This window comes from Hydractinia symbiolongicarpus, chromosome 11 (genome assembly GCF_029227915.1).
Source record: "Hydractinia symbiolongicarpus strain clone_291-10 chromosome 11, HSymV2.1, whole genome shotgun sequence".
Classification (NCBI taxonomy): Eukaryota; Metazoa; Cnidaria; class Hydrozoa; order Anthoathecata; family Hydractiniidae; genus Hydractinia; species Hydractinia symbiolongicarpus.
Window position 1 is genome coordinate 12,047,071 of NC_079885.1, and position 22,626 is coordinate 12,069,696.

At 34.3% G+C, this 22,626-nt stretch overlaps 4 protein-coding genes across 4 annotated transcripts; all 4 read left to right on the plus strand.

Moving 5' to 3' along the window:
* The first annotated feature begins 218 nt into the window (after positions 1 to 218).
* Positions 219 to 8,945, plus strand: LOC130614247 (negative elongation factor D-like). Its single transcript, XM_057435666.1, has 16 exons — positions 219 to 383; positions 725 to 840; positions 1,199 to 1,308; positions 1,728 to 1,837; positions 2,599 to 2,706; positions 4,013 to 4,165; positions 4,471 to 4,610; positions 5,090 to 5,210; positions 5,292 to 5,358; positions 5,465 to 5,577; positions 6,034 to 6,176; positions 6,622 to 6,736; positions 7,275 to 7,370; positions 7,709 to 7,849; positions 8,216 to 8,345; positions 8,736 to 8,945. Exons 1-16 carry the CDS (start codon positions 309 to 311, stop codon positions 8,753 to 8,755), a joined length of 1,758 nt encoding a protein of 585 aa, XP_057291649.1. The 5' UTR covers positions 219 to 308; the 3' UTR covers positions 8,756 to 8,945.
* Positions 8,946 to 9,084: 139 nt separating this feature from the next.
* LOC130614248 (bis(5'-adenosyl)-triphosphatase ENPP4-like) lies at positions 9,085 to 12,001 on the plus strand. Its single transcript, XM_057435667.1, has 2 exons — positions 9,085 to 10,317; positions 10,677 to 12,001. The coding sequence occupies exons 1-2, from the start codon at positions 9,582 to 9,584 to the stop codon at positions 11,195 to 11,197; spliced, it is 1,257 nt and encodes a 418-aa protein (XP_057291650.1). The 5' UTR covers positions 9,085 to 9,581; the 3' UTR covers positions 11,198 to 12,001.
* Positions 12,002 to 13,381: 1,380 nt separating this feature from the next.
* Positions 13,382 to 16,057, plus strand: LOC130614333 (bis(5'-adenosyl)-triphosphatase ENPP4-like). The gene is made up of 2 exons (XM_057435758.1): positions 13,382 to 14,262; positions 14,739 to 16,057. Exons 1-2 carry the CDS (start codon positions 13,488 to 13,490, stop codon positions 15,272 to 15,274), a joined length of 1,311 nt encoding a protein of 436 aa, XP_057291741.1. The 5' UTR covers positions 13,382 to 13,487; the 3' UTR covers positions 15,275 to 16,057.
* Positions 16,058 to 18,372: 2,315 nt separating this feature from the next.
* On the plus strand, positions 18,373 to 22,327 carry LOC130613982 (zinc metalloproteinase nas-15-like). Its single transcript, XM_057435360.1, has 8 exons — positions 18,373 to 18,469; positions 19,014 to 19,154; positions 19,890 to 20,007; positions 20,272 to 20,372; positions 20,778 to 20,849; positions 21,224 to 21,305; positions 21,555 to 21,706; positions 22,139 to 22,327. Exons 1-8 carry the CDS (start codon positions 18,403 to 18,405, stop codon positions 22,279 to 22,281), a joined length of 876 nt encoding a protein of 291 aa, XP_057291343.1. The 5' UTR covers positions 18,373 to 18,402; the 3' UTR covers positions 22,282 to 22,327.
* Positions 22,328 to 22,626: the final 299 nt, after the last annotated feature.

The following is a 22,626-nucleotide window of genomic DNA, read 5'->3' on the forward strand; positions in this document are numbered from 1 at the left end:
TGTCTTTTTCTCTCCAACAAATATAACACAGACATTTTCATGATTTGTTTTATGTGATACAAATCTACCCTGTGTCAAGAGAGTCAACTAAACAACACCAATGCCAATTTAGTTCTTTTCCATTGTTGCTGTTTTTTAAATCAAAGCACGAATCACAGTATATAATTAATAACAAAGGTAGGGAGTAAAATGTGTTTTTTTGAAACCTTGCTGAAAACTAAACAACTTCTATTCCAGTAAATGTAAATAGACAAAAGGAGAAATGAGAAATTAAATTTTGAAGCACGACAACAAAATAGAAGTTAACCATGGACGAGGATGATGATGAGCACTTTCAGTATGGCTCTCCTCCTGGTGGTGGAAAATGGGACGAGGAAATAATGGTATGATCACCTGTATTTCTCCTAAAACTTAATATGTCTTTGAATTTAAATGTATATCACATGGACAGCTCATGTATTTGTGTGGTACATGAGCTAACCGAACGAAATTGGTTTAGGTTTGAGAACACTTTCTAACAAATTGGTTTGCCTCATGGAGCAAAAAATAAATCCTTATTCTAGATTTGTAAGTTCCATCCCTGTAAGTTGTACATGTTTTAAATGTCATCTGTCATGTCATTGTACAGGGAAGTCATGATGTTTTTATCTCCACATATTGATATTATATGAGCGCTTACTTTTGCATAGCAAACTGTTTATATTTTCTCTATTATCCATTTTAGCGGTCCAATGACGATTTCGAATACCAGGATAATCAAGGGATCATTGATGAATGTAAGGAACTACTGGGGACAAAAGATTTTATTATGGAGACATCAGCTGGTTCTGTTGTTAAAAGGTCATTTTTTGTTATAACCAATGCAAAGTATATGTCTGTTTTGAAAACACTACCATTTAAAATCGTGCCATTACACCTGTAGAAAGAGCTCTTTGCTGACCTCCCCTGAAAATTGCTTGCAAGATTTTAATCAACAATGAATTCTTAGTGAATAGTTAATTTGTGTTTGGGTGTTAACTGATTATTGTCTTTATTTCTCCTGCGAATAAAGAAACTGCACTCCAAATTTTAACTAATGTAATCTCTAATTCGATTGGTACTCTTTTTTTCCCTCCTGTGATCTGAAAATGTTTTCAATATAGCAAATATATCAAAGGGTTTGTGTAAAATAGGAGCGCATTTTCCTTTCAAAATGTAGATTTTTAAATGCTGGTGGTGTCCCGCATGAGTTTGTCGACCTGCTTGCTGACAATTACCACGGATCAGCACAACAAGTGAATCTACTAGCTGATTGGTTGATAGTAGCAGGTAGGCAACTGTTTAGTTTCCATTTAATAATTTTCTCAAAAATTTTAAATAATTTTATGCGTTTATCGTCGCTCCAAATTGGAATGGAATTTTTTGCCATAGTGATTATGATGTTAAAGTCTTTAACACGTGTAATATTTCTTGGTTTATAAAATAAAAATTTTGAATTTTAAATGATTGAAATATGATAATCTTTTTTATCCCAAAGAGCAATATAGCCACACCGGTTTTTATGTGTGATGAAATAAAATGCAAGAACATTCTATGTGTCGGCTTACTATTATTATTTTTTAATTTACAGTTTGACTCAACAAACTAAAGGACTTACTCTTCAAAATTTAACATCTTTCGCAATGACTGAAGTGCAACTGAATGTTATTCACGTTTGTTCGTAAACTCTATTATTTTTCCTATAACAGGAGCATCAGTGGAAGATGTTCAAGCCGCAGTAGAAAATCAACTGAGGGATTTGATTGTGAAGAACTTCGATCCTAAGAAAGCTGACTCCATATTTTCTGGAGCTGGCCAGGTTGGTTCGTTCTTCGAAGTTTGTTCTTTTTTGAGTTGTGAGAAATGTTGAGAAATGTTTTTCGATGGTGACGATTATTCAAACCAAGGTACCAAATTGTTCAGAATGGGGAGATTGACAACTTTCTTTGTCAGTGAAATTGCATCAGGCGATGTACCAAAATTTCCCTTTTTCATTGGCTTAAAAGTCTTTGTCTTAGTACTTTTTTACTGTATGAGGTGTGTCGATTGTGTATAAAAAAAATTTCGTTGTATTTCTACTAATACGCGTAAGAAGAATTGAGCTGAATTGACCAGAAAAAAAGTGAAGAAATAAACTCTGGAACCTTGAACATAACGGATTGTGGTTTGGTAAAACTTTTTTGAACTAAAAATGACTAAAAAATAGATAACATCCTTAAAAGCGTTTTTATTGAAAAAATATGATTACGTTTTATTTAGCTTTGATAATAAATAACTCAGTGCTCTTCAAAAGATTAGGGTACATATAGACGGAGCACTGCATAAGTTGTAATTGTTATAGCTTGTATGTCCTTGTAAGTTGCACTTCATGTACCTCGCGAATACTGAGGTGGAAACTTTGGAAATCTTTAATCAGGAAGCCAATGTCTAAACCTCCTTAGTATCTTAAACATCCTCATTGCCTCAAACCTCCTCAATATCTGAAACCTCTTCAGTGTCTCAAACCTCTTCAGTGTCTCAAACCTTCTCAATGTCTCAAACCTCTTCATTGATGCTAGGTATCATTTTCTTTACTTTTAGCCTCCTGGTTGGATTGAAGAAATGATCGTGCATTCTCCATGGCGAGCCATGTTCTACACACTAGCAGACAAACATCCAGACTGTTTGATGTTGAATTTCACGATAAAGGTAGTGGTTGCAGATGAGCTCAGTATATTTGCTATTACAAAGTTTATGTTTTTATTAATATAAAACAAGTTAATTTTTTAAGTGACGCACCTTGCGATAAAATTATCGTCACTTCTGTCTGACAGAGCACATCGAGAACAGAGTTAATAAGTTAACAGCTATAATAAAAGATTTTGTCATTTCAATAGTACTAAGGTGCTGTTTATATGGAGGCAGGCTGGCTTGGCAAACGGGCTTGATCACTTGCAGGACTGGCTTTTATTTTGTGTTTATATGAAGAAAAAACTACTTTGGTTAGGCGGGCTGGCTCTGAACAATGAAAACATTAAATAATGTAGAACAAAAGAAATACTTTTCATAACAAGAGATTATGTTAGTTGGGCATGATAAACCATCTCGCTTAGGCGGGCTAACCTCTTTGTTACTGTTTATATCAGAAAATGTTCATCCCGCCTACCGGGATCCCACCTGTGAGAAAAGGGAGATCTCGCCTACCGAGCCACCCTGTTTGACCATATAAACAGATGAGCAAAAATATGAGGAAAATGAGGAACATGCCAGATCTCCGTGAACGAGCCAGCCCGCCAACCGGGCTCATATAAACACCTCCTAAGATAGACTTTCTGTATAAACCTACCTTCAAATTTAACCCCTGCAACTGCATCTAAACGTGTAGCTTAGATAAGTTAAATCTTTGGCGTATAATTGTTAAACATAGTATCTTGGAGTGACCCCATTTGCACAGCATTGACATAAAAAATAAATTACATGCACTAAGTATATACAGAAACTGTGTGAATGAACCCTAAGAATTAAAACAGCAAACGTCACAGCGTCCATGTTGCTTCAATACTTCACAGGGACACGAGACAATATTTTCAGGCGATAGTAACAAATTTATGTTAATTACTATCGTCTAAAAATGGTAACTTGTGTCGCTAGTGCAGCTTTTTGTTGCTCACCACATTTTGTTATTTGCAACATCACTTTCGTTGCCGGTATCAAGATACAAAATTAAATCGATTTGATTTTGTATCTTGTTACTGGCAACAAAAAATGTATGTAACAAAAAAACGTTACAAGCAACCAAAAATAGGTTACGTGCATGAATATTCTATAGTAGTAGTGATAGTAACAAAATTAATTTTTTTTACCATCGCCTAAAAAAATTGTCTCATTTCCCTGTGGCTTTAGCGACAGAGATTTTTTGAAAGGTTGGTTGAGGCACCTGTCATTCAATGGTTTGTGTATTATAAGAAAGTTAATGGTACACCATGCATAAATATAGGGGTGGTGTGTTTTTTAGTTGATTTCCGATGCTGGTTTTCAAGGTGAAATCGGTGCCATGTCTTCAGCATGTAATCAAATTGAAGTTTTTTCGAAAGTTGTCAAAACAGCTGTGTTCAAATATTTCTCACAAAACGCTGCAAGCAGAACGACCGTGTTAAGTGATCTAGTTGTAAGTTGATATCCTCTTATCAATATACCAGTGTAATTAGCTTGTTTTGACTATATAAGAAATAACCTGTCTAAAATGTCTGTATAAAAAGGTTATGAAGGTTTAAAACAAGAAGAAGGACTAAATTGTTCTCTAATCTTTTTTAACATTTCTGTGTTAAGAAAGTAAAATTGGAATTTAAAGGGTGTAAATAAATATACGAGAGAAGGAGAAAGGACATAGGAGATTTAAATTTGAAACGAAACATGCTCACTATTTACTAACCAATATATTTCTCTTACCAGTGGTTTTGTTGTTTGTTATAGAAAGCTTGTTGCAACGGCAAACATATGTATCTCTACGCACAGTGCATGTTAACAGGCGTAAAAGAAGCATTAGGTAACACGCTGCTAGGAGCGTGTATTGGCAGGTTGTCTCAGGAGTTAAACAAAGCTGTGTTGGAGAGGTAAGATAGTGTGGCGTAACAAACATATTCATCAAAGTTGAGGCACGAAAATTTATGTACTCCAATAATCAAATGAGACCGTTTTTTATTAAAATAAGGCTATGTCTTCCACGAAAGTAAATTCCTGTGACCCATTCGCCGTTTATATTCGCGTTGCGAATCTTCCTGGTCACAAATGTTTGTGTATTCACGTTGTTTAAATGTTCTTATTCCAGTTATCTGCAGCTTAAACATTTTATTACTTTTAAAGCGCAATTGCACGGACGAAATCTTCTTTAAATTCAGTTTAATCCCAATTTGAGCGGATGCCTGAGCGGATTTTTCCGCGAGCCTTGACAAACTTTAATTTTCTAAGGAGCTTGGTCTTGTTAATTAGAACTTTTATCGTCTGGTCTTTTTGTTGTTCTTTTTTGCTTCTGCATCTTTTCTTTATCTCATAAACAGTTTTTATTGTGGGTCATTATTTCATTCATTTACAGTGGTCGTGATGTATGGCATTTAGTCCTCATTATTCTTGGGTGTAGTCAGTATCCTCGTGTATTCTCATCCATTGTTTCGCTGGTCGAAAGAAGAACTTTAAATCCAGGAGATGTTACTGTAGTGAGTTTATAAATATTGTTATTGTTATGTCATTTAAACTTGTGTTTGCGTCTGTTTAGCATAGTTCCTCTTTTTTCTTAGTTGTATAGAACGTACTCCTCCACGGAGCCTCCGTCGGTTGAATTTCTACGAATACCAGTTTTATTAGGTAAGTTTGCTAGTTTAAGGAAAGCCAGCATAAGAGGTAAACGATCAGTCAACATAAAATCAAATCTGTCACTACAATTTTTATTTTTTAAGATAAATTCTCTTAGATTTGCTTACGTCAGCATTATTTACTCCTGAAGCATCAATTTCAGCTGATCACAAACCGAAGTATATATACCTGCTCGCTTATGCTGTTTCTGTGTATGAAACATGGGATGAGGTACTAAAATATAGTTATGCCCCTTAGCGATTTTAAATTCAAAATTACTTTTGCAGTGGACAGAACACTTCTTGCTATATCATTACGAAAAAGTGTAGATTTTATCTATAATTAATTGTAATAAAAGCCCTGGGCATTCAATTAAGATTTATCTTGACCCTGGGTTTTAGAAGGATCGTACATATAAATTCCTATTATTATTTTTTAATGCATGGAATTTAACATAATATGATGAGAAATACTCAAAAAAAATAATCGCAAAAAAGGCTATTATGAAGGAAGACGAATTTTATTCTTAATTAATTTTTTTCTGCATGAAAATTTATTTAATTTATTGTCGGATATTGCTCAAAAGGCGGTTTTTTTTAACGGGTGTGGGCGTCCAATTGTGGTAATCTTACACGGGACTGATCACCTAAAACAAAGTCCTGTGGTAGCACTGTGTTGATTTATTAGGATAGATGCGAGGCGGTTTACAAGGAAGAGTTAAAGCCAACCATTCAAGCCATCGAACGTGTTCACAAAATTTGCTGTAATGATATTGGGTCGAGTTCTTTGCAACTAACGGCTGATGTTGGAGTCCTATACCAATGTGTGAGGTGAAAACCTTGTATGGTTGTACCGTTTAGGCGTTTTGACCAGGAATTTCAGTAATTTTGAAAGTATAGGCAAAATTTCAGGAGAATTTACTCTTTTAATGAAATATCAGGAAGAGATCAGAAATTTTAGGTTATGGTCAATCAGAATTATATTCATTTTCTAAAATATTGTCAAGGATTAAATTTTAGAATTGTTCTAAAAGAATCAGCATTAATTTTTAACCAATTTGTTCTATCAATATGTTTTTTGAAATTTACATTGTTAAGATCCAAGATTCTGGTAGTATGAAATTCCTATCGAAAATAGCTGGGAATTGTAGTCAAAAAATAGTAAATATTGAGTGGACAAGAAAGTTAATATTGAGTGGACCTCCTGTATATATCTTTGGTTTTGGACCACTTTGTTTTCAAACTTTTTCGTACTTACTGTTTCGGGAACATTTAGATATCCTGTTGTTGCCATGGGTGTTTTAAAATGGGTGGAGTATTGTTTATCCGAGAAAAACTACGCTAAAGTCATCACAGAAACTGCGCCCTTGCAAATTGTTCTTTTAGATGAGGTGAGTAAAGTTGTACAAGTTTTCTGCAGTACCATGGTGACCATTACATGCCGTGTGGTTAATGTTATGTGTACCATTGTGAGAAATGTGCAGCACTCTCTCACACACACATCCTTTCCGACAAAGCATATTTTGGTCGGGAAATTTAAAAAAAGTGTGTTGTACTATGTTTGTTTAAATATTTTTACCTCAACGTCTTTATGACTCCTGTTTGAACTCCTTAATCGGCCAGAAGTTAGGCTATCGACCGGGACAGTCTGAAAAATTAAATTATGTGAAGTCGAGCAGAGCTTCCCAAAAATCGTTGCATCAAACTTTTAGTACTAACTCGCATTATTGATTACTTATCATTACTCGAAATATAAATAAACAGAATGAGTAATTTTGTGAGGGCAAGTTTTAAAACGGAGCATAATAAGTTCTTGAGGCTCGCGCTCTACAATTTTTTTTTGGGGGTGTTTTTTCAATTCGTTCTATAGTGATGTTGTGATCTTAAGTTCGTTTGTTTTATTTCTTTCTATCATAACATTTGTTTTAGATTAGCAGTAGCCATCCCTTGCAACACGAACTCGTTCTGAATCTGCTCAAGTCTTTATTTGAAAGAAATTATCCTGAATTGGACACGTTAGTCGAGGTGCGTTGATTATAATTTTACAGTTTCTACACTACAAAAAATGTAAACAACAGACCGCAACGAGACCTAACTGACTTTTAAAAAGGGAAAATAATAGTTGTGAAAAAAAAAAACAATTCAAGTGCATTTTCAATTTTGTATTCCTAAACATCTATAAATTAGCATAAAAAAGCTATTTGGTCCATGTCGTCCTTCTTTTCTTGCCTGTCAGAATTCGCGCGCATATACATAACTTTCGCAACCCATCTATTGATCAAAGGGTAGACACCTGGCTCAAAAAATATAAATATCATTATTTTCGTTTCCAGCAAAAAATATTTTACCATCTTGTTTTTCAGCTTGAATTTAAGAAAACAGCTATTGATCGAATGCTGCATTTGATGAGTCGAGGCTACATTATGCCAGTTGTGATTTACGTCAAAAATTGCATGGATGCGCAGACCACCGATATGTCGTTATTGAGACACTTTCTCACTGAGGTATAAAATCAGACTTTACGTAACTTTTGTGTGTGGTCGAATAAGTAAAATAATTGACAGATCTATTTCTTCTATTAAGCATGATACAGCAGCATATTTGGCACGATGCATCACCGAAATTTTGTTTTTCATTGAGTTTGCAATAATGTACCTTCATAGAAAAGTCTTTAATATATCCCCTTACATACATGTCTTTAATTTTTTCTTTTTGTGAGTTGGAACCGTAAAATGTTATCGGAGAGTTTATGTTGCTTTATGTAGCCCCTCGTCTTATTTTTAACCACTTTTGTGTCGAATGTGTACGCCATTTATGTCAACGCCCTCTTGTATCATCGTGTTTAAACATTCTCGCCATCTTTTTTCTAGGTACTTGAAATGATCGCTCCACCGTATTCTTCAGAGTTCATCGCAGCCATGCTCCCTATTGCGAAGAATAAAGAGATCACAGCGCCGCTCAAAGTGTCGGATGGTGGCGATGACGTCACGGAATTTCTAGGTAATCATGGTTGCCTTCCTTTATTAGGAGCTTACAAATCAAAAATATATTATTTCCATCTAAAAACTCCACCTCAGCAGCTAATCTGTTCTGCCCTCAGTCGATGTTATTGTGACTTGCGACTAACGAGTTCCTTTTCAAGTACTAAGGAGTGCATTTGACACGGCTAATTGAGCTTAAAAGTTTGGTAAATAGAAATAATCCCGAAAATATTGTGGTTTACTTGAGTATTTGATTGGTTAGCAGACTTTATCGCCCATTAAGAGTGTTGCAACTTTTGGATATTTATCCAAACAATTTTTCGCGTGAAAAATATCCCTTGTCGATATAAACCAGTGAGAACGGTTGCCCATGATATATCAGTCGGCTTATTTTCCCTACTATTTTTAGCGCATTGTGAAAATGGATAAGTGAACCTTGTCATGTTGGATTGTAAAGTTACAATGACGTAATTTACCCGTATTCGGAGAAGGACCGAAGCGATTGAAAGACTTTCTCAAAAGGATTGTAAAAGAAACGAGTAAAGATTTTATTTATAACCAGTTATGATGCTTTTGAACAGATTGTAAATTAGTTTTTAATGATATGCATGAAAAAGAATTTCGTTGTGTTGCATACATGTTGAAGCAGACGTTCTTTCGAACTATTGCGCGCGTAATTATTGTTGACGCGCCAAAGTGAACATTAATATTTAAATCATCGCGTGTGTCATATCAAACCGATGTGATTTGCCTGATGTTTCGATGCCTGATCTTTTGCGTTTTCTGTATTCTTATTTGTGGGACGTCAAAGCCTCTGCGCGGTAAGTTTTTGTCCTTAAAGTATTTATTTCTGTTAAATGCTGTACAGTATGATGTCTGCGTGTTTATGATATTGTCCTCTACTACCAAATCACTTACACTCGTCTCCATATCGTTATAAATCAATAAGGCGCCCAAGTAGTTTTTAAAACAGTGTTAAAGTTTGAAAACGTTTTCTCATTAGTTTAAATCTTTGGCCATCTTTGTAACAAACGATTATTATTAACGCATCAATGAGCACGAAAACTGCATTATGCAGCAATATTAATTTCTGGAAATAATCTTTAATTGTTATAACTAAAAAAATAAAAAAACTTTTCAGTACATAAGTTCAAATTTAGCATTTAGAATAATGGATAAATTTGTTCTGGAATTTTCGGTAAGTAATATATGTTATAAAAGCAAAGAAGACATAAATTAAAACAGTCCCGAGAAAATGAAGAAAATTAAAATAATCTTACTTCATTTTTGTTTGCTGTTTTCCTGTAAACATATTTCAGCAAATGCAAGGAAGACTAAGAAAGTTTTACTCATTTCACTGGATGGTTTTCGTTGGGATTTACGTAACAATATATCGACACCAAATTTAGATTGGGTTGTTAAACATGGAATTTCTGCTGATTACGTTAAAAACGTTTTCCCGGCGTATACTTTACCAAACCATCAAAGTATTGTCACTGGTCTCTATCCCGAACATCATGGTATGGTAGCAAATGATATGTATGATTCTAAAACAAAAGGGACATTCTCGCTTGATGCAGCGAATGACACAAAATGGTGGCAAGAGTCTATACCAATATGGATTGATAATGAATATCAGGGCCATGAAAGTGGCGTTTGTTTTTGGCCTGGTTATAACGTGATAATTAACGGAACGAAAGCAAAGTATACACCTAGTTCTAAATACTCTGCACCCTACGCGAGTAACGCACGAAATTTGATGCCACTGCGTAAAAGGTTAAATCTAGCTTTTGATTGGCTAAGCAAAGACAATGTCACTTTCGTGGCATTGTATATTGAACAGCCAGATGAAATCTTTCATGAAGAAGGTTTGCATACGAGGAAGAAAAAGGTCCATGATGTTATCACAAAACTCGATGGATTAGTCGGAGAGTTAAGAAAGAAGTTGAGAACGAAAAATCTTCGCTCGCAAGTTAATGTCATAATAACAGGTAAAATACAACCCAGCTGACGTCTCTGTGTCCAAAATAAGTAAGCAGAGAAAGAGAAACATCTTTTACAAAAAGTCATAATTCCTTTCGCACAAAAAATGATGGAACTTTTTTAACCTGACCAAATTTTTGTCTGATAAAAACAAGTCAGGCTTTATTTTCTACTGAAAAATGAGTGTGAAAAATAATTTTTAATAAAAATAAGAATAATACGTACACACTCAGTGATAATGGCGCAGGGGCAAAGAAACCCTGGGGTACGAAAGATCCTGGACACTAAGTTTTTTTCTTTTTATCTTCGTGCTCAGTCAATTAGGATATAGTTTAGAGCTTTTTTGCTCCTGTTAATCCAATTCTAGGGGATCATGGTCACTCGAATTTATCCTACAAGAAGCAAGTTCACCTGCAAAAATACGTCAACCTTAAAAAATACGCGACACATATAACAGGAACAACAACCGTCATGATTTACGTACGTCGAGGTTACAGAAAATTCGTATACAACAAGTTAAAAAAAGCTGAAGATCATTTCAAAGTTTATTTAAAAGAAGACATTCCTGATAGATACCATACTAAAAACAAAAGAACAGCTGATATTGTGGTGGTTGGTGAACCTGGATGGGGAATTTTTAGTGATGTGGGACCCAAAGAAGATTACCGTCAAGCTAACAAACAATGGCAAATTAGTGACCACGGATACAGCAGTTTTAGCAAAAACATGAATCCAGCTTTTTTCGGATTTGGTTCCATGTTTCGTTCGGGTTACAAAAAGAAATTTATACATATTGTGGACGTTTATTCTCTAATGTGTTATGTTATTGGTTTAAAGGCGAGAAAAAATGACGGCAACTTTGATCGGATAAAGGATTTTTTAGTTTAGCTGATATTTACAACATTCAAAGTAACCATAAACCGATCTAAATTTTGTTCTGATATATTGCCAATTTGGATTCACTTTAATCTCAAATATACCTGAAGAACCCGACATCCAGGTTGTATTTATTCCATAGTTTTAACTGGCCTTGGAAAAGGGACTTGGAAGGGGTGTTAGAAGATTGATTTACAATTAGGTTACTTTTGTAAAACGTTTTTCTACTTTGGTTATTTACTCATAAATCAACCTGTACAGATGTGGCTATAAAGAAATGTAGACTGTAAAATAGGGTTTATCATCGATATACAGTATTCTCTCTAATTAGCGGACACCGTTTGGTGCACGAATAAAGTGTCCGCTAATTAGAGGTACCGCCTTTTGGAAAGTTTTACAATTTAAGCTTAAAATTTGGGGGAAATGCGATTTTGTATGCGAAATGTGTAACTTAAAAAAATATCGGGTACCGTGCTGGACTTAAACACCAAAAAAAAAGAAAACAACTAAATTGAACGTAATATAACTTTTTAAAAAAAATAACAAACAAATATCAACATCATTATATTAACTAATCATGGTCAGCGGTTCATACGTGGTGATCTTCTCTTCAAAGTCATCATTTTCAAAATCGTTATCACTCTCATCAGATGAAACCTCTTCTACATCAACTCCAGATTCTTTACGGAGATATTCTATCACACAGTTTTCTACTGAACTCACTCTCCAATTTACTTCATCGTTGTTGATTGCAGACATTGAACTACACGTTTCAACATCAAAATCAATATACTCTTTAGCAGTGAAAGATTCGGAATCTGTAAGTTCTTTGAAAAGTTCTTTGAACTCCTCATCAAAATGTCTTCTTCATCTTCACTTGTTTCCTTACTAAACAACATTTAGCAAAGTTTTGGATTGTGTCAAAAGTAACCCCTTCCCAAGCTTTAGCGACCCAACCAATAACCTGGAGAACATTAATTTTCTTTGTAATTTCGGAAGCTAATAAGTCCTCTTTAACGCGGGCAATAACATAGCGCATTAAATTTAAATTTACGATACTTAGATTTAAAACTCGGAATTATTCCAACATCGAGAGGTTGCAACCAAGATGTAGTATTTTCGGCAAAAATACTGTCTTTATTTTCCTAAACTTATCTACCAATGACGGCGGGTGGACAGTGGAGTTATCCAAAAACAAAATCTCATTTTTCTTCTCTTTTATCATTCACGGTTTAGAGTTTCCAGAATTTTTTCCAAAATTTCCACTTGCATCCAGACTTTGGGTCTGTAAAGTACATGACCTTACAAAGCTTATCTTCTGTGCTAGCTAATCAAAAACACCTTAGTTTTTTAATCCGCCAAATTACAATAGGTTTTCCAACTTTTCTTCGTCAGCACTTACGAAAAATGCAACAGTTATCCTCTGTTTGGATTTTGTGCAAAGCTTTAAAAAAACACCCACTTTCATTCATATTTAATATAACTCTATCTGGGACTATCTCCATCGGGACTATTATATTAAAATAAATATTTTAGAATTATTCAATTTTTCATTTTTATGCTGATCCTTAATTTTTTTGGACTGTTCGCTAATTGGAAAGCAAAAAAAAAGCCTATAGTTGCCATTTCGTGCGAAAAAATTTGTCCGCTAATCAGAGTGTCCGCTAATTAAGTGTCCGCTAATTAGAAAGTTTTTTATGAGACTTAGAGCAGAAAACAGCCGGTGCATGGACAAAGTGTCCGCTAATCAGAGGTGTCCGCCTTTTAGAATCCGTTAATCCGTTAATTGGAAAGGATACTGTATTAAAATGATTTTAGGAGGAAATCCTGTATATGACAATATCTTAGTATAAAATATGGACAAAGAACCCTCGGAAGTGATTGCTTCATAAAATAAGTTTCAACAAAAAACCCTGTCAAGAAGATTGATTTACAATTAGGTTAAAAAATTAGGTTAAATATTTACTCATAAAACAAATGTATGGACAAGGAATATTCTGTTTTAACATCAAGAAATGTGGGGTAAGGCTATAAAGTGACGATTTCCCGATATATAATATAGACAAAGGACCCTGGGGAGCGATTGCCCATAAAACCAATCTCGTCCCCAGGACTGTCTTTTTCGCTTTCTGATGTGTGGTTTTCGCGCTAGGACGCATATCCAGAAGGCGAAGAAGAAGCTCTGGGAACGAGAATGCCATAGATAGGTTTCACTAAAAAGCCCTGGGGATGAAAATGCATGCCTCACGCATTAGTGGGTTTGTACTTCGTATAATATTTATTCAAATGTTTCATATTCTGTATGATACCACAAACACAGTTGAACTTGATAGAGAGAATGAAAAGTTTATTATGTTTTGTTTTTCTCTCTGTCGTATTGTGTACCATTCAAAAAAAAGCGAACAATAAAAATCAAAAAATTTTGCTTGTCTCACTTGATGGATTTCGATGGAATTTTCGAGAAAAAACGGAAACGCCAAATTTGGACAAAATTGTAAACAAACATGGCGTCTCGGTGGAATACGTATTAAATGTCTTTCCGACGTCCACACTTCCAAACCATCAAAGTATTGTCACTGGTTTATATCCAGAGAACCATGGAATAATCGATAATAGTTTTTTAAATCCAGAAGATGGAACCATCTTTAACGGCGGTTTAGATTCAAAATGGTGGAATCAATCGACTCCGATATGGATAGAAAACCAAATACAGGGCCATGAAAGCGGTGTATGCTTTTGGCCAGGTTATCAGGTAAACTATAAAAACAAAACCCCAAGCTACACACCCGATGAAAAATTTAAAGCTCCTTATGAGACAACAGAAAAAAAAGATATGGAATTAAACGATCGACTTGATCTAGTTATTGATTGGTTAAAAAAAGACAATGTGACTTTTGTTGCCTTATACACTGAATGCGTGGATGAAACAGCACACGACCATTCACCAGATAGTAATGAAACTAAAAGTAAATTATTGATGATGAAAGCAATTAATACGATAGACGAGTTTATTGGTACCTTGCAAGACAAACTTGAAGAGGAAGATTTAAAATCCTTTGTCAATGTTATTATGATAGGTACCTATATTTCTTTTCTTTTGTTTCTTTCTTTTGTTTCTTTCTTTTGTTCTTTTCCTTTTGTTTCTTTTTCTTTTGTTCTTTTCTTTTGTTTCTTTCTTTTTGTTATAGTTAGGAAGTCCTGGAAAGGAGGTTGAACACAAGAACACCGTTTTCGCGGGATAATTAATTTTGTACCCATTCGTTCCGTGCATAATATAATTCTTGATAATCATGATAGAGATTTGTGTTTTTTTGAGTTACTGATTCATCATAAGTTTTTTTTTCTGAAAAGCATTAAGGGGTTTATAAATTTATAAACCTACTGGACCTTAAATGCACTTGTTATAATCACATACAGTATTTTTCTTGTGGTTGAAAATATGTACTTTCTTTTTCTTAAGAACAGTTCAGATCCTTACAAATTAACTGCATGAAAGGTTCACACTTACGTAACACTGATCTTATTTTATTTTTACTTTACTATCTTTGCACAGGTGACCATGGACATATCAACACATCTTCAAGTCGTGTGCTTCAGTTAGATGACTACGTGGATTCAAAGCATGACCTTCGCTATATAAGTGGCTTCACAAATATTTTTCTTTACACAAAGCATAACAAAACGAAATCAGCTTATGAAAAGTTAAAAAAGGGAAGCGAGAAAGAAGACTCGCATTTTAAAGTTTATTTAAAAGAAGATATACCCGAAGACTTTCATGTGAAAAAAAACAATCGCACGGCACCGATTTTAATTTTACCCGATCCCGGATGGATAATGACAAACCAAAAGGAAAAGGTGCCTTATTTAAAAGGGGATTGGAAACGAGGAGAACACGGATACAGTATTTATGAAAGAAATATGAACCCTGGATTTTATGCTTTTGGACCGATGTTTCGTCAAGGTTACCGAAAAACTTTTATTAGGACCGTAGACATATATTCCCTAATGTGTTTCATCCTAAATTTAAAACCACATGCAAACGATGGAGATTTTGACAAAGTAAAAGATGTTTTTAAAGGAAGAAATTGACGAAGGAAGAGGTTTAAACGAAAGAAATTTAGACAATTCAGACATCGAGTTTTATGATTAAAAATAAAAGTTTTAATGTATCAGGTCAGCTCAGCTCAGATTTCTGAATTTTACCGCTGCATTCAAAAATAATACGTACGTGTGACTTAAAAAGTTTCCTAGTCTGGCTCAGCGGAATGAGAATTTTACCCAGCCAAGACATTCCTGCGAGCTGGATCAGTTCGCTTCATACGCACAGCCCTTAAGAATATGGTTGACACTGTTAGAAATTATAAAGGATGAGAATTATTTTGTACTTCGTAACATATTATCTGACAGCTAGATAGGCTTGCCCATATCTAGCAATATTCAACGAGTCTTTTTTATATGCTAAACGATTTTTGTGTTTAATTGATTTTTTTGAGAATATCCGTGAACCGTCGGTTAAGGGTTAAAATACCAACGCAAAATTTAGTGCAACATCAAAAAATGTATTGTTATGTTCTTCATATGCAAACAAAATGAATTGTTTCAACAAGATAAAGCGATAAACGGTATTTAAAAGGTGAATATTAAAAACTGAGAAAGCTGTTTTCACATATATTGTCAACTAATTAATTTGATAGAAGTATGTTACAGTGGTATCTGTCTCAAGAGGAAATCTTCATATTACCTAACTTTAACACTGGGAACGAATTGATTGAGATCAAGCCAATTATTTACAAAAAGCAGACATGCATTAATAGTGTTCGATTTACACAGATTCTACTGCACTTCCATATCCATTCCTTGTGTGGTTCAACACTAATAGAAGACTGAAGAAATAGCTTTCGTTGCGTTGTCCTTTTTGTTTCCATACAACTATTTAGATGTTTCTTAAAATAAAGCAAATTACAAATGGCTCAAAATTTGGTTTAAACACCATTAACAAAAATCCGAAAATGTAAAGTCAGAAATTTTTAGGGAGTCTAATCAAGAGAGGAATTCGTTATAAAAATGACAAATCAAAAGAAGAAAAATTTTACCTTACTGTTCATTCTTACACAATAAATCTGAATAAATCTTCATTCTATTTTTGTCCTTGTAAACGATGGAGAGTTGAAACATCAGTTATCTGTTTCACTATCTTTAATTGGTAGAGTTAGCCGCCATCATTAATGAGATGGGTTTTAATCTCTCCTCCTTTTTCTGCAATTTTACCAAATAAGGTTCTGACGAACTTCCGAATATGCAGCTGGATTGAAGTCCCATCACTACATCTCAACCTTGTCCTCAGAGCATTTTGCTTTTTTGATAAATTTGATCACTTTCTAATAACGGCTCAAGGGCCACAAGAGATTGGGGACGAGGCTGTTTGCATCTATTTTACTGACATTAGGCAGTAACCGTCGTATTGTTCAAATTTTGCCTATTTTCATCAAAATTAGAGATTTTGAAAGTGTTACTGTTTTTTATGCCCCAACTTTGAGTTAAGTTGAAATCTTTAAGCCATATTGATTTTTTCTTCCAAAAGAAACAATTCAACACAAAAGTATCTAACACTACGAGGTTTCAATGGATTGGATGTAGTAAATGCTGTTTGTAATGCGCAAAGTTACCGGTTTCAAAGTTGTTGTTTTTGTGTATATTTGTCGTAGATTCTCGTTGTAGATTTAATTCGTAAATATAATTTGTGTAAGCTCCGTCAAAATGCACTAGAAGCATTTCCTGTACCAATTTAAGAAAGATATTGTTGTGTAAATTATCGTTATCAATTTTAGCTGTCACTTCTAAACTTTTAAAAATGATAGAGGCATACTGAGTTATGGTAATCTCCCATGCATTGACTTTAAGTTTCTTTCTGAAGTCCTTACTTTACTACAATGTTGTTGTTGGTTGTAAATTTTATTTTCAAGAGCGGGAATTTAATTTGGTCACTTACGTTACAGTGTCTATCTGACATACATCAGAGGATGAAAATTAGATTTTCCAAATTTCAATTCGAAATAAGTGCAAAGAAGTTCATAACATTTTAGTACGGCTGTTGTGGGTTAACCATATGAAATTATAAGGAATTTTGGTTTGATATGATCATAAAGTTTTGGCATGTTTTGGTTAGTTCGGATGAATTTCGACTTAAGTGCATTTATAGATGTCTGTAAAAGCAATACTGTAAGAGAATTGGAGTGATTGTGAGTGACCCAGGAGTGACCAAGCATAATTGGATACTCTACGTGTTCTAATTTGTTTAGAAAAATAAATATGTGCTGAATGAATAGGAACAACTCTTAGTTCTTGCAGGCTAACAGCTCGTATTTTTTATTTTCCCGGGTTGCGGTTCATTGAAACAAAGTTTATTTAAGTTTATTACAATATTTACATTGTTGTAATCAATTTAAAGTTTAAAAGTGAAGAAAGTCCTCAAGCTGGTTTTAAAAATTTGTCAAATAAAAATGTTGACCGCGAAAAAATCTTCAAAATCACTAAAGCTGCAAAAACAAAATGAAAATTGATTTGCAAAATTCGAAGGACGGAGGTTGTTTTAAAATTGATCTGCAAATGTCGTCCCTAACCCTCCCTTGCTTACTAATTTTCCACAAATTTTAGACTGATGTAATGTGTAGGTACAAACCTCGTCCCCAGTGCAATCCACCATCAATTTTAATACTTAAAACCACATACATTAGTTATATCACTGGACATTGGGGTTGTTTTAAATAATTTTGATAACTTGCGTTATACCCTTTAGCTATTCTTATAGTTTTTACGTTGGGATAATATTCCACCTGTTAATATTTTGCTTTGTTTTAATTCCTAATTGTTGGTATACCAATTATTCTTCTTCATTATAATTACAAAAATGTACTTAAAAGACCCATTACATTATCGCCCCCAAGGTTTCTTAGCCCCTGTTTATTTTAAAGGTAAATGTCCTGGAAACAAAATTATACCCATTATAAATGTACTTTTCAACATGAATGCCTTCCAGTTTCTTAACGTTAGGAGCGTGGAGATTAAGTTGTGAAGATCATATAAATGTTGTCGAAACAAATTCATGCGTAATGAGTAAATGTCAACAATTATTTCTATCCCCCGTACATGTTACTCTGCATAAAAAGGATCACTTTAGATGGATGTTCTTGTACAACGACAACCGTTGATCAATCAATATGACTTCTTTGTGGTTTATGTTAGCCTTCATCTCCGTAACTTATGCATGGAACAAACATATGGAAGGTAATTTCTTTTTTATTTTAGTTTGATGGGTAACCTAAAAAAAAACTGGTGATTTATCTTACGTTGAAATATTGTTCAAAATTTTAGTGAAATTGTTTGGTACCTTAAACATACTTATTTTATCAGTGATTATGGTCCGAATCAAGAAAAGTATACATCCTTTTTTTTTCGTTTCTAATGAAGTAAAGGGAGGATTATTTTGTTGCATTATTTCGCGCTCACAAAAAGCAAAAGCAAGATTTAATTTGTTTTCTGTCTGTTCCTGAATATATAATAAAGAAAATTGAACAGTTTACTTTCTTTTCGACAAAAAGTTTTTCAGTTTCGTACATTGTTAGCAGGGTTCTTTTAAATGTAATTTAACTAAGATTATAAACTGTGAAAGTTAGTTCTGCTAAAATGCAAAAACTTTGTTTTTTGAAAAAAAAAACACGAAATTTTTTTCCTGCAAATTGTTATATGTTGACAATGACACCTGAATGAAGACAAAGTGGCAAATACAACAAAAATTTTTACAAAAATGTTAGGCTATTAATTTTTTTAGTTCCTGGCATGTATCAAGGGGATATTTTGCTGACTCCCGAACAACGTGAAAAATTAAACAGGGATCCGAATTCTTTTGGCTCAATCGTTGGTAGAAGATGGCCTGGTGGTAAAATCGCATATCAGATTGCCAGTAACCTTGGTGAGTAAGTTACGATTATAAAGTCTATTTTGTCTAAGTTCGCATACGCTAACAAAGAATATCGTGAGCTTTTTGCACTGCGAATAATACAATCAAATGAAAATTACTTTTTAACGACGAAGGACAATCTCCGTTATTTCAAAATACCAATAAACCCTCTCCTTCCAATAAGCTCTCCTTTCGAACAAATCCCTCCCTATAAAGATTTTTTGCCAATTAAGGTCCTACCTCCGAACAAGCCCCGTGGATTTTAATCTTAGCTAAGCACAGTACTCGGTGTAGAGAAACTATGTTCTGTGGTAACGTTCATTTATTTTTTGCTGACCTAGCTGCTAACTAAACAAGCGTCCAACAATAAAGAAAGTTCTAACATTTTGATATTTTAAAGAGAAATCTTGTTTTGTTATTAGAAATCCGATTTTAATGTTTTCTCCTGTTTATACTCGTTTCTAAATACTTTTTGAGTTACTTTGCTAAACGCTGTTTATAGTTAACAAGAATAAAGAAAGATTCTAAAAAATTGCATTAGATTAAAAAAAAAACTTTAACAATTATAACGAGATATCATTGTCTCCCCATCCCCACAGCTTTGCCGACACTTAGACTCTTGAAGTACATAAATACAGAACAACTCTGGGACCGAGGTTGATAATATAAGCAATGTAACACACCGCACCTAGCAACACCGCACCTAGCAACGGTTTCCTATGAAGTAATGCGCCAATATATTTTTAGGATCACGTGCAAGAAATGCAATTAGCGCTGCGATAGCAGATTATCACAAATACACCTGTTTACGTTTCTCACCAAGACAGGGAGAGAGAAATTATATCGACTTTGTTTATTCCACTGGGTAAGTGCGTATATTGAAATTGACCGCCTATTTAATCTAGGAAATTTTCACCCAAGAAGGTGAAAAGTTTTTAATAGGCGGTTGCAGATTTTGTTTTAGAGCTTAAAAAAGCAATCTTGGATGGCAAAACGCAGGTAAATCGTCGCGAGTGCGGTTACATAGAAATTAACATGCTTAAGCAACCTCGAGTAATTTTCCAGTAATTTTCCTGTGTCACATAGATATAAAAGAGATATTTTTTTTTATCCACTCTTAAACGTTTAGTTGTAACTCTCCCGTTGGTATGTACGGAAGAAATAGGATATCGTTAGATTCTGGATGTTGGGACAAAGGAACAGTACTTCATGAGATTGGACATAGCATCGGTGAGTCCTTTATAAAACAAATATAGTGCACAGATCCTGTGTACGAAGTTGCTATCATCACAATGATTAAAACAAGATCGGCTTTGCTTAATAAAAGTCAAGACCAGCCGAGCTGTCCTGAACTTAACCCAATCTCCAACATGGTAGCTGTATTCAACAACCATTTTTGCTAAATAAGCAGTTTTACAACGCTATATGCATTCTTAAGCACGGCTCTTCCTTTGGTTTGTACAGTCGATCCAAGCCGTGCTAAGGCGTGTGGCACAGCTAGAAATTAGTTTTACAAACAATGGCAAGCAGAATTTAGTAAATAATTTCTGAGTTTGGCTCGGCACAGCTCAACCATAAAGAGGTTATAAGACTGACAAAAGTATTCGTTATATAGTATTTCCATGTCCCGTTTAGGTTTGCAGCACGAACAATGTCGTCCAGATCGGGATGGTTTCGTTAAAGTTCACTTACAGAACATCAATGGACGTAAGAGCTTAAATGTTGTGTTTTTTAACTTTCGTAGTTTAAAAGTAATGGTAAACCGTTGAAAAACTAAATGTGAGCTCGAAAGAAATCTAGTTTCATCTTTGCACTTGTTTGCTAACGCATAAATCACTAACGCTTTCCTCTGTGTAAAGGGCCCTATAATATGCTTTTCAAATAAACCCCTATATGGGCTTTTTTAGGATACCCCGTCCCCCCGTGTTGTAGGTCCGTTAAAGTCAGGATTATTTGACACGTGAAGTATAATATTTTCAAGCCGAAATTAAAATTTCTGTTGTTAAGACTTTTAATAATGCAATTTTGGTGTTTTAGTGTCCCCATGTGCTCCACTAAACCCGATATTGTATTGTCTTTAGCATGGGCATATGCTTTTAACAAAGAAAGAAATGTAAACTCTTTGGGTACACCTTACGATCTCAAATCAATGATGCATTACAGGTGAGAAATATAAAAACAACGACGAAGAAAACAACAACAACCAACAACAACAACAATGACGACAACAACGACGATGACGACAATGACGACTACAAAAATGATAATAACAACAGCAAAAACGACAAAGAGAACAATGCCAACGCCAACAACGACAACGAAAACAACGGCAACTACAACGCAACAGCGGCAAATAATTTTAACAATTTTCTTAACTTTTTATTCTGAAAATCCTTTATTACTATTTCACAGCTCCACAGCTTTTGCAAAACGTGGTACAAAGACAATCACTACGAAGGATCCAAGTAAACAACATTTGATTGACACATACAACAGAATCAGTGGATTCAGTGAAATGGACATCAAACAAATTGGACTCATGTATAATCACATTTGTACTGGAGGTAATGTTTCAGGATCCCTCGTTCCTCTTTTTTTACAATCTTGGCCTCCACTCATCTTTTTCGCTTATAAGATTTCTGTTCTTCAGGTGAATCCCGTATGTTTTAAAAATGAAAAATATTTGTTGATCACGCTCATTTTCTTTTCCGTAACCAATTTCCACACAAAATTCGAACATATTTTTTGTAAGAACTTGGAAATTGACTTCCGTATGATGTGTTTATTTATCAATACTATTATTCTTTTTCTTTTTTGAATGTTCAGTCTCGAATATGTTGTATATTTTTTAATAGAATTTGTTAGCAATCCGATCTTGAAAGATGTATAGAGAAAATCAGTGAAGTTTCAGCCTGTCATTGTTCTTATTTTTTTATTTTCTAGCCATTCCCAGCTTTATTGTTTTTATAAAAATGGGTTCATGCGTATTATTTCAGGACCGCCACCGAGCGGTGTTCCACCGCCAGACAACTGCAAAAATAATCACCAGAGATGTCAAGAATGGGCAAATCGTGGAGAATGTCAGAAGAATCCGCGTTACATGCATCACAATTGTAAAAAGTCGTGCAATAAATGCTAAATTTGACTTTTGCTTGTTATTTAATAAAGCTTGGTTTCCATTAAAATTTGTAATTACTGTACCCGTGTTGCTTAACACTTTTCATGCTAATGGAAACCGACCATTAACAAGAACACATCTAATCTCTAAGCTTTAATCCTTTTGCAATCCTCGTCCCCACGGTTTGTTGCCTATGTCGAAATGAAAATAAACTAGCCGCACATATATGCATCGTAAAACGCCGAATTCGCTTTGCTCTGCAAGGTTATATATAAGACAAATCTCATAAAAAATTGCACCCAAAAAAACTGTGCATTGGAGGGTCACAAATTAAAAAAATTAAAAATTTGATAAATTTTACAAACC